General features: G+C 51.7%; 1 protein-coding gene across 1 annotated transcript in view; it reads right to left on the reverse strand.

The window, feature by feature from the left end:
* Window positions 1-12,130, reverse strand: part of ABLIM2 (actin binding LIM protein family, member 2) — a 135,007-nt gene that overhangs the window by 24,211 nt on the left and 98,666 nt on the right. Inside the window, exons 16-17 of the mRNA XM_006875320.1 lie at window positions 10,591-10,729; window positions 3,003-3,064 (exon numbers count right to left, since the gene is read on the reverse strand). Coding sequence (XP_006875382.1) covers window positions 3,003-3,064; window positions 10,591-10,729 — 201 coding nt within the window. The remainder of the gene's footprint in view (window positions 1-3,002; window positions 3,065-10,590; window positions 10,730-12,130) is intronic.

Raw genomic sequence — 12,130 nt, forward strand, 5'->3', positions numbered from 1 at the left:
TCCTTGGAGGCCAGGATGGCCAAACTTGGTCACTCATACTTCAGACATATTATCACGAGGGACCAGCCCCTAGAGAAGGACATCATGCTTGGTAAAGTGGAGGGTCAGAGAAAAAGAGGAAGCCCCCAGCGAGAAGGATTGGCAAAGTAGCAGCATCGATGGGCTCAAGCGTGGCAACAATTGTGAGGTTGGTCCAGGACCGGGCAGTGTTTCGTTCTGTCGTGCATAAGGTCACTATGGGTCAGTACCGACTAGATGACACTTAACAACAACAAGCAAATACATTAAAGTGCTGAGGAGCAAAGATGTCAGTTTGAGGACTAAGGTGCACCTGACCCAAGCCATGGTATTTTCAATAACCTCATATGCATGTGAGAGCTGGACAATGAATAAGGAAGACCGTAGAAGAATTGATACATTTGAGTTACGGTGTTGGGGGAGACTATTAAAAGTACCATGGGCTGCCAGAAGAACAAACAGATCTGTGTTGGAAGAAATACAACCAGAGCACTCCTTGGAGGCCAGGATGGCCAGACTTTGTCTGTTATACTCGGACACATTGTCAGAAGGGACCAGTCCCTGGAGAAGGACATCATGCTTGGTAAAGTGGAGGGTCAGTGAAAAAGAGGAAGACCCTCCAATGGGATGGATTAGCACAGTGGCAGCAGCAGTGGGCTCAAGCGTGGCAAAGATTGTAAGGTTGGCGCAGGATCGGGCAGTGTTTCATTCTGTTGTGCACGGGGTCACCATGGCACCTCTCAAAGATGAGGCTGCCTGCTTCGGGTGAAGATTGACAGCCTTGGAAACACTAGGAGGGTATGGGGGGGGGCGGCGGCGGAGAAAACACAGGCTCAGTGAGCACTCTCCTACCCCACCCCACCCCTGGCAAATACACGCACAGGGTTGTGGCTGTTCACTCCTGCAGCTGCAGGTCTGCTCCGAGCCCTCGGTGAGGGTTGAAGACTGTCTGGATCAGCAGCCCGTATCCAGACAGACAGGGGGCATCTGGTGCCCATTGCCTTCTGTCCACACCATCCCAGCACACAGACTGAGGGAAAACATCCTCCTAGAAGATGTGCTGAAGACAATGCCTGGCCATGAAATGTTTCCAACACAAGGTCATTGTGAGTCAGCACGTCCTCGACAACAGGTAGAAACAGGAAATTTGGAGAAAAGTCCCCAGACTCCATCAGGTGGCGCACCCGGTCCTGGTCTCATCACCAGGCCAGTAAAGAACATTCTAGACGGCTGTCTCATCGCACTAAGATGAAGAGACTCATGCCTCCTGGAGTGCGGGGGTTCTGCCCCACCTCACCCCTCTCTGTGTTGAAGATGATGGTGGACTAGGCCCTGAAAGACCTTCAAGGACACAGGTCATGTGCTCATTAGGGACTCGGCTGTTCTGGAAGGGAAGAGCAGTTTGTGGGGTGGGAGCTGAGTCCATACAATAAAACCACACTGGTGAGACAAGGAGGCCGGGCCCTGGAATGACTGAGCCTGGAGACATAGGAAAACACAGGCCAGGGGAATGCCCTGGGGCTAGAGGAAACAGTGCCCTGGCGCTGGGGACAGATACACCGGGCCAGGACCACCCCAGAGCTGCCCAAGGGGTCCTGTTTTTGACAATTTCTTGACAAAGTTCCTGGAGCTGAAGGGGTGGGGTTTATGCCATTACAGCTGTCCCTTCTCCCCCAGGGACCCTCAGCGTAGAGCTAGAGCCATAGGAAGAGGGACCCCCCCCCAAGGGGCTCTAACTGTCCTAATGCCAGAGTCTCACTCCGTGGGGTGGGTCAGGGAGGACCTAACTCTCAGGGGTTATCACCTGGTGATTCAGAAAACTAGAAGTGGGTTGGAACCAGCAAAGGGCAGCTTCCTGCACGTTACCCAAGCCCTAAGGGGTCTCTAATAACACGTCAGGGGGGAACTACTAGGACATGTATAATGAACAAATGTGCTGCACAAAGTGTTCAAGAGCAAAGAAGTCAGTCTGAGGACTAAGGTGTGCTTAAGACAAAACCTGGCATTTTTAATAGCCTCAAACCTGGACAACCAATAAGGAAGACCGTAGAAGAATTGATGCATTTGATTATACTGTTGAAGGAGAATACTAAAAGTGCCATCGACTGCCAAAAGAATGAGTAAATCTGTCTTAGATGAGAAGTACAGCCAGAAGGCCCTTTAGAAGCCAGGATGGTGAGACTTGGTGTCTTGTGTTCTGGGCATGTTGTCAGGAGGGACCAGTACCTGGAGAAGGACATCAGGCTTGGTAAAGTCCAGGGTCAGCACAAACACAAGAAGCCCAGTAAGGAGATGGGTTGACATGGTGACTACAACCCTGGACCGGGGGAGAATGAGGTGGCAGCTGCTTCCATAAAGATTTACAGCCTTGGAACCTCGATGGGGCCATTGTGTTCTGTCTTGTAGGGCCGCTGGAGGGTGATGGGTTTGGTTTGGGGTTTTTGCTTATGGAGCCCTGGCAGTGAAATGGTGACACACTCAGCTGCTAGCCAAAAGATCTGCGGTTCAAATCCACTGGCCACTCCTCAGGAGAAAGATGTGGCAGTTTGCTTTTGTGAAGATTTATCGTTTTGGAAACCCTATGGGGCAGTTCCACTCTGGGAGTCCAAATTACCCCCACCACAGTCGACTGTATTTTATACGTGATGGCACGGAGGGGGGCAAGGGGAATTCCAGGAAGAGGCGGACACGGAACCCCCACCTTCTCACTAAACACAGCAATCCCTTTGCCTCCCCCTACTCTCCTCCCCCACCACACCTCTGTGTCTGGATGCAGGAAGGGGATGGAGGGAGCGTGGCCTTCACTCTGGTCTGGTCCTGCTATGTCAAATGCAATGGCTCTGGGTGGGGTGTCAGGCAGGATGTGTGGGCAGGTGAAGATCCCCACGGCCCCCTGCTCCCGGCTGTGTGGTCAGGAAGCCGTGGTGACTGGTGTGGGCAGACCCTGACAAGGCCAGTACCGCGTGCAGGGGACGAGTACCTACCCGATGTTCCAGGTCATTCTTTCCGTGCCGTGGGAGGGAGTCAGATTTGGAATAGGGAAATCCTGAAACAGACACAGCACAGCTTTGTCACACACACAGATGGGACAGTGGCGAGGCAGGCGGGGCTGGGGGTCAGGACACACAACACCGGAGAAGCAAGGCTGTGTTCCACCGTCCCTGCAGCCGGGTCCAGGCCCTGCCTCAGCCACAACCTCTGATCCTGGGCACTGGGGGCTGATCACAAAGGGGTCACAGCTCCAAGTTGGCCCAGTTTTTAAAGGACTCAGCCCCTTGGCACCCTGTGTCCAGGGACAGGCTGAGCCCTGGCCAGGATCCCCCTCTTCTAGGCCAGGACACAGAGGCAGACAGGAGGAACCCAGGGTACTGGGGGAATCACAGACCCTACTCCAGACAAATTCTGGGGCTGTGAGCTGGGTTTTCATAAGCCCTCGCTCTGGGTGATTGTGATGCATACTCAGGTTTGGGGGTTACTGCAAACACCCTCACTCGTATACTCCCCCAAATCTGAAACCTGTAGCTCTCCATTCTGGCTTCAGACTGCTGCTGCCTGGGAGACCCCTTGGCATCGGCGTTTCTTCACTTCAGGGGAAGTATCGGAAACTTTGCTACCAGTGAGGACCCTTTATCCACCACACTAGAAAAACACAGTTCTTCTGCTGACACTGAGCAACCCCATCCGATGGAGTTATACATTTTGTCCAGGCTCACGCATGACAAGATGGATACAGCCTCCTCTACTTTTACCTACGCTGCTGCGGTTACCTTTCTGAAGATCCACGCCTTCTTCTGTTAGCATTTCCTTTCTGTTGATCTGATGTTGGAATGGGAACTTCATTCAGCCATTCTTTAAGGGCAGGTCTGCTAGTGGCAAATCTGCTTAGGTTTCCCTTTTCTGATCATGTATTTATTCCCCTCCATTCCTGAGGAGTATTTTCACCGAATGGAGAAGTCATGTTCTTTCCACTTCCTTCTGATTTCCATGGTTTTAGATTGGAGAACCCTATAGCTGGGGTCCTGGAGTGGTGCTGTAGGTTAATGCGTTAGGCTGCAAAGTCAGTTTGAACTGCAAAGTTGGTGGTTCAAGCTCACCAGCCGCTCCTCAAAAACCCTATACAGGGTCTCTATGGGTCGGAACCAACTTGATGGCACTTAACAACAACTGGTATTATGGCTTTTTGCTGTGGCTGCTTTCAAGATTTTTCCTTTGTCTTCAGTATTTAATTGTGATGTGTGTTGGTGTGCATTTCTTTAGGTTTATCCTATTTGGAGTTTATTCAGATGACTGAGTCTGTAGGATTTTGTGTTTCAGCACAGTTTGGGATTTTTCAGCCATTGTTTTTTGAATATGTTTAATCTCCAGTCTTTCTCCTCTTTCTCTGGGACTCCATAATGCCAGAGCTGCCTCTGAAAGTCTGTCCTCCTTTCCTCCTTTCTCTCTGCTCTTCAGATCCGGTGAGCCCTACTGTTCTGGTACCAAGTTCTCTGATTTTTGACCTCTGTTGTATTCTAATATGCTCTCGTTACACGGATCCAGTGAAGTTTTGGTGACTGCATCCAACTGATGTCTGATTCTTTTCTTCAACGTGTGTTTGCGTCTTCTGTTTCTGTAGTAAGATTTCCCATGTTCCCCGTCTGTTTTAAAAGTACTGGCTTGCTGAAGCAGTTGTTTATGATGGTACCTTTCAAACCATGGCCAGTCATTCTAACATCAGACCAACGCCATGTTGGTGCCTGCCGCTACTGGCCTTTCTTCATTCAAGTTATTTTTATAATTCCTTGCATGGTGAGTGATTTCTTTTACTGTATGCTGGACATTTTGGATATTATGTTAGAAGACTCTGGATCCTATGAAAATTATCTGTTTCAGCAGGTTGTTATCTGGTTTAAGTTTAGAGTGTCGCGACAATAGAGTTTCCAGATCAACACCGTCTCCTGACCTCCATCCTCTCGGCTTCCTCACTGCTCCTCAGACACAGTGTGGTCAGGGTGGACAGGGGCCACTAGACATAGTGCCCAACACTTGGCTCAAACAACAGAAGCATACCCTCTCACAGCTCAGGGGCCGGGGTCTGAGACCCAGGTGTGTGAGAGCCACACTCCCTGCAGCGTTTCCAGGGAGGACCGACGTCTCCTGGTCTCTTCCAGTTTCTGGTGGCCCCAGGCTTTCCTGGGCTTACAGCTGCATCTCTCCAATCTCTGCTTCCCTATCATGTGATCATCTTCACTCTGAGCCGGTGATTTTCTGGCTTCTGATTTCTTACAGGGACACATGTCACTGGACTTTGGGCACCAGACGAACCCAGGATGAACTCATCTTGCGATCCTGAACTCAATGACAGTTCAGAGATACCTTTTCCATACAACATCACACCCTGAGTACCAGAGCTGTGTTGTGGTTGTTAAGTGCCGTCAAGTCTATTCTGACTCATTGTGACCCTATATAGGGTTTCCCAGGAGCAGATGGTGGGTTTAAACTGCTGACTGTGTGGTTAGTAGTCCAGCGCTTATCCCACAACACCACACCAGGAGCCTGTTGTGGTTGTGAAGGACCATCAGTCTGGCTCCAACTCATTGAGAGCCCACACCCTGCAGCACTCTCATAACCCTTGGGACCCTTGAGTCCACTGGTTCCGTCCCTGTGCTAGTCCATCTCGTTGGGGGTCTTCCTCTTTTTCACTGACCCTCCACTTTTACAAGCATGATGCCCTTCTCCAGGGACTGGTCCCTCCTGATCATATGTCCAAAGTTACATGAGACAAATACTCACTATTGGTTACTGCTGGGGAGCATTCTGCATGTGCTTCTTCCACGACACGTGTGTTCATTCTTTTCACAGCGCAGGAAATAGTCAAGATTCTTCACCAACACCATCATTCAAAGGCATCAATCTGTCTCCAGTTTTCAGGTGTTAGGATTTGGATATCGCTTTTGGGGGTACACAATTCAACACCTCAGAGCTCCCTTCAAGTCTTGCTCCAATACTGTCTTCCTCCCCTGAGCCTCAGATTAAAAACGGCACCTCCCACACAGCCTGGTGCCTCCCCTGCCCTGCACAGTGACAGTGTTTTTGTGGGTACTTGCTCAAAGTTGGTTCCGACTCATAAAGACCCTTCATACAACAGAATGAAATACCTCCTGGGCCTGTACCAGCCTCACAATGGTGTTATGTCTGAATCCAGTGTGGCAGCTGCCAGTCAGTCCATGTCCTGCAGAGTCTTCCTCTTTTCTCACTGACACCCACAGTGCCGACACAATCTAGTTTCTAATTGGGTTTGTGCTTATCACCCACTTCCGCCAGAACACAGTTCCACCGACCAGGAACGTTTGCCTGTTTGTGTTCTGCACTAGTTCAGGACCAAGTTCAGGGCCAGGAGGTTGGAAGAAGCTCATTACCTAGGTGCTGACTGACAGGGGGGTCATGCCCTCACTTTGGGACCTTGTTGTCCTCATCATAAAATGATATATTCAGTCCTGATATTTTTGGGTTCACCCCTACAAGTTCTCAGGCCACAATGTTCAGGACAGGATCATAGTCCACTCTGCCCAACAGTCTGGAATATTATTGGTGTTGTAAGTGGGACTCTGGTAGCATAGTGGTTACGAATCAGGCTGTGAACCTCAAGGTCAGCAGTTCGAAACTACCAGCTGCTCCGTGGGAGAAACATGAGGCTTGCTGCTCCCGTAAAGATTTACAGCCTCAGAAACCCTGTTCAGGGTCGCTATGGGTCAGAACCGACTCAACAGCACTTCACAACAACAACAAGTGGGACACAATTGGTCTCATGAGGTTGGCTGATGGAAGGCAGGGTGTGTCTTCCTTTCAACCACGAACTAAGAAATGTACAAATGGCTTTTGCTCTTCATGTACTTTGGAGGTACTATCAGGAGGGACCAGTCCTTGAAGAAGGACATCATGCTTGGTAAAGTGGAGGGTCAGCGATAAAGATGTCCCTCCAAGAGATGGACTAACACAGTGAATGCAACATTGGGTTCAACCGTGGCAACGGTTTGAGGACGGCACAGGACTGGGCAGTGTTTCACTCTGCTGGACATAGATAGGGTGGCTGTAAGTCAGAATCAACTTGAGAGCAACAACAATAAAGTCCAGAGATACAAAGGGGGTGTGGGGGGGGGAGTAAAACTACTTCTGAATCAATCCGAGTCCCCCATGCTCCAGCTGGCAGGAAAAATGAGGCTGAAGTGTCACTTTTGCAATGTCCAGCTGAAGCAGTCACCAAGCTGGGCCTGAGACCTGGCCAGCCAGATAAGGAATGAACAGAGTCATGCTTTTCCATCAAACACAGGTCTCTCCAGGGAGCCTTCAGAGGGAGGGGGCATAGGCAGGTTGGGGTGGAGCAGCCCACACAGGTGACCTCTCACCTGTTCTGCCTTTGGTTCTAAGTCGGGCCTTTCCTCTTCCTGATCTCCAAGCTGAACCACCTTCCTCCACCCACCTCCTCACCTATGTCATGTACTGGGCCCAAGGAAGAGAACTGAGCTGTTGCAAGAGACCACAGAGCCCACTGGACAGGGTCTCCAGACAGTTGGGGGAAGCGGGTTATTAATTAAAACAGCTTCAACCGACCTTGCAGTTCAGAGCGACTTTGCAGTCCAGCGCATTAACCCACAGCGCCACCCCAGGACTCCATGTGTTGGATAAAGAGGAATGAGAGGTTTCTATAATAAGATATCATTTCAGTAGGAGAACCTTTTTGGAGGGAGTGGTACTAGCTGGCTGAGAACCACTGGCAAAGTGGATGAGGCTGGCACACTGGTTTGTCAATGCGATTGGGTCATCTGGCTTCTCCGCTGGGGGTGGGGACTGGGCTGTGCCCACCACTGCCTCTCAGGTCCAGCACACAGTAGGTGCTCACTAAAGACTGGAGGAATGGATGAATGACTGAAGGAAGACATATCTGGTGGGATGTACTGATGGTATCACCAGTGGGAATGAGGGCACGACAGGGCCCCCTGTGAACCCAGAGTGCCCACTGAGAGTCAGAGTGGGCAGGTGGTGGGCAGCAGGACATCTTTGTACTTAGTCCTATTGGTGCCTCTCTTCTTAGGCCAGGGGGCTCGACGTCTTGTTCTCCCCCTGGGCACCCAGCAGTGTCTGGTATTGGCACCTCTCTTCCTGGGCCAGGGGCTGCTCTTGGCATCTTGTTCTCCCCCTGGGCACCCAGCAGTGTCTGGCACAGAGTGGGTGCTCAGTAAACACCCGTTGAATTCAATGCATCTCAATTCAACAAACATTTATTGAGTGCCCACAGTGTTGAGCATCACAGCCCTAACGTCCTTGTGTGTGCTACAGGAGAGCATCCCAGGAGCGCAGCAGGCGGTGCACCTTGCTCGAGGTAGTCTCTTTGCTTACTGCAAGCTGTGTGCAAATGGACCGGTGTCAATGGGCTCAGATTTGGAGACTTGTGGGTGAGACTGAAAGAAACTCTGAGAGAAGAGGGTGGAGAAGCTTTGATCCACGTGAGAGCTGCCCATCCTGCCGGAATCTCCACAGGCCGCACAGAGCAGGGTGCCTGACCCCATGCATGTGGGCAGCCTGGGTCCTCACTGCTGACTCCAGGTACACAGGGAAGCAGAAATGATGCTATGGTCACAGTGGCCAGGCACAGTGAGCCTCCTGCTCAGAGGAACCAATGTCCGAGCACCAGGACAAAGTGAGGGCAAGACACAGTCAGAATCACAGCTGCCATAAACGTTACTGACAGGAAGGACAAGATGTGTGCACATCAAGGGATGCTGCCTTCATCAGGGATTCCAGCAAGCTGACGCACTCCTGCGGAAGTTCTTCAGGCCCACCTGTGCTCCCACGCCCACCTGCAGCACTCAGGGATGAAGCTGACCAGTAAGCCCTTGCAGCTGTTTTGTGATTGCCCAGTAAAACCATTTGGCAGACCCTCCACCCCGTCCCACTCACGTCGGCCATTTGTCAAGCCCAGGTGAGCAGAGGTGAAGGACACAGGAAAAGGCCAGTTGTTAGGCAGCGACAGGTAGGTCCTCCTCCCTACACCATTGTGCCCCCAACTCCCCCACCCGAGCACAGGCCACAGACCGAGTGGGAGCCCAGGGGACGGCAGGGGGGCAGGTGGTGGCATGGCACCAGTCTTTCAGGTGAAGGGCTGTCTGCCAGCCTGTAGGGAAGCCTGTGAGCTGGACACACATTTACCAAGAGCTCCTGGTGCCCGCCTTGAAGGGCCCCCCAGGCCAGCACACTGGCCAAGTCGGGGAGGGACTGAGAGGCTGCTGAGTTAGTAAGCAAGACTTGCTGCTGGACTGTTGGATCACTTCCAACTCATGGTGAAGCCCCCAGACAGGGTAGAGCATACATCGCACCGGGTTACCTAGGCTGTCAGTCTCTCCAGAAGCAGATCTCTAGGTCTTTTTCCCTCAGAGTCAGTGGGTGGGTTGCAACCACCAACCATTCTGGTGACAGCCAAGTGCTTAAGCATTGCGCCACCAGGGCTTAAGAGCATACAACTCTCTAAACACTGGGACCGTAAGGGAGGAGCAAACACAAATCAGAAAGATCCACTGCAGCAAAGGCCGGGGCCACGTAGCAAACAGACATCAGCTTACAAAGTTCACCCACAAAGCAATGACCAATATAGCTGTGTTTCACTTTGTTTTTAAAACCAACCATCTTCACGCTTTCCTCTCACATGGAGGCGTTAAAACCACACGGGAAGTTGCTCATGTTACATGAGAGTGTTTACTGGGGATTGTCATGACGATGAGAATGAGGGTGGAGTATACAACTGTTTACTGAGCATCTGCTACGGACCAGCCAGGGCACCTGTATGTGTGGGGGGTGAGGGGAGCAGGCAGGGGGAGGGGAGGTACTGAGTTACCACTTTCGAGCATATGAACAACCCAGAGACCACTCAGCCATTCATGGCGGAACATCAGTGGTGGGACCTGGCTTTGAACTGAGATCTGCCCCACTGCAAAGCCACCTTCTTCCCTGGGCTTTCTCACACCCACTTCCAATCCCTCTCTGCCTCTGCTGACTACTAAGCTGCAAGCTTTACCCACGGAAAAATCCCCACGTACAATCATGAGCCCCAAATCCATTTGTAGAGACACTGAGAGCTCGGCGTTGGGTACCACCTAGAAACAATGGCATCTTGAAACAAACCCTAGCATCTAGGTATCTGTTCTGCTTTTGAAAACCAAGCCCCCCCTCAGTCTTCACAACACCCCAGGAAGCCAGGCAGATGTTATCTTTGAGACTCCTTGGCCACCTGAGAACCTGGAGGTGGGACCATCTCTCTCCTCAGCTCCAAGTCTGGTCTTGGCCACCTGACATGCTCAGGCCTGTGCTCTGGGGGACAGGGCTGGCCCATCTAAGGCAGCAGGCTGGGGAAACGTTCTTTAGAATGACTTTCTCGCAGCCCTGGGAGAGTTAAGAAGACAAGGATCATATCTGCTTTGCGCCATCTTAGTGATCTTGCTTTTATATTTTGCAATGAGCAAGGTTCAGATTTGGGGGTCAGCATGGAGCTGCGGGGGGGTGGGGGGGCATAGCAGCTCCTTGCTCAAAAGAACCACTCACGTGAACAAAGGCTGTCACCGGGCATTCTCTGGGGAGGGTCTCTGTCCGTCCCGCTACTGAGTGACAGTGACTGGCTGTCCAGGTCAGGGGAGTTCGTCCTCGTGTCTGCGTCCCCTTTGAGGATCAGCCAACTAGGCTTCTACGGAGGAAAAACACATAAACCACTTACAATGGCGGGAACTTCTCGCCAGTCCCTCTGACCACTACCGACAACACTTGTCTACAAGTGGGTCCCACAACAGGAAAGCCTGACGTAGGAAAAACCCAGGTTGAAATTTAAAAGCTCAGTATCTGGTATGGCAATTCTGATTCTTTCTGGGGACGTCAGTGGTGGGGAAATGGTGTCACCCCATTTTACACAGGAGGGGACTGAAATCAGGGGGACCAACGGGCCCTATGGGTTTCTCAAGGGAGAGAGAGGTGAGGTCAGCTGGCCCACCCTGGGTTCTGCCCCATCCCCACCGACCTGCCTTCCTTGAAGACCCGTGAAGGCGGCCCAGGCTCTGAAGTGGTTGTGGCTGCCACCCACTTGGCTCCTGACTCAGGCAATGCCATACATGACGGAATAGCACGCCACCTGGTCCCACAACAACACTGGGACTGGTTGGGATACACTGGCTTCTTCCCTGCCTTATCTGGGGGTTCCACTGAAACCTGTTTGTTCAGCAGCATATAAGCTGCCGCCAACATACAGGAGCTGGGTGCGTATGAGGACCACTGGCCGGGAACTGAACCTGGGACTTGCGTATGGAAGGCGAGGGATCTTTCCTGGAACCACCACTGCCCCTCATGGATCTAAGGGAGGGGTACAGGCCAGATGCCCCGAAGCCCCCTTTGGAAGTGAAAGCTTTACTGGATACTGCCATGGCCTCACATGAAGGAACAGGCTTTGGGTACTGGGCAGAGGTGAGGGGCTTCCACAGCCTCAGGTGGCCTGAAACCCTCACACCCTGGGCCTTTTTAGAATAGGAATCCCAGAAGAGAGCAAATGGTTCACAGGCTTGGTTACACACCAAAAAGCTGGAGTCCACCCCATGGCACCTCAGAAGGAACGCCTGCCAATCGACATATGAATAGTCATTGAAAACCTGGAGGACACATTTATACCCTGACACACATGGGGGCACCATGAGTGGAATCTACTAATGAAGAATCATCCACTGAGAATGAGAACCCTGTGGGCACAGTTCTACTCTGACACATGCAGGGCACCATCAGTGGGATCTACTTATGAAACATCATCCATTGAGAACCCTGTGAGCACAGTTCTACTCTGACACACATAGGGACACAATGAGTGGGATCTACTTATGAAGAATTATCCACTGAGAACCCTGTGGGCACAGTTCTACTCTGACACATGCAGGGCACCATCAGTGGGATCTACTTATGAAACATCATCCACTGAGAACCCTGTGGGCACAGTTCTACTCTGACACACATGGGGGCACCATTAGTGGGATCTACTTATGAAAAATCATCCACTGAGAACCCTGTGGGGCACAGTTCTACTCTGACACACACGGGGCACCATGAGTGG

The sequence above is a fragment of the Chrysochloris asiatica genome, unplaced genomic scaffold (genome assembly GCF_000296735.1).
Source record: "Chrysochloris asiatica unplaced genomic scaffold, ChrAsi1.0 scaffold00319, whole genome shotgun sequence".
NCBI classification, from domain to species: domain Eukaryota; kingdom Metazoa; phylum Chordata; class Mammalia; order Afrosoricida; family Chrysochloridae; genus Chrysochloris; species Chrysochloris asiatica.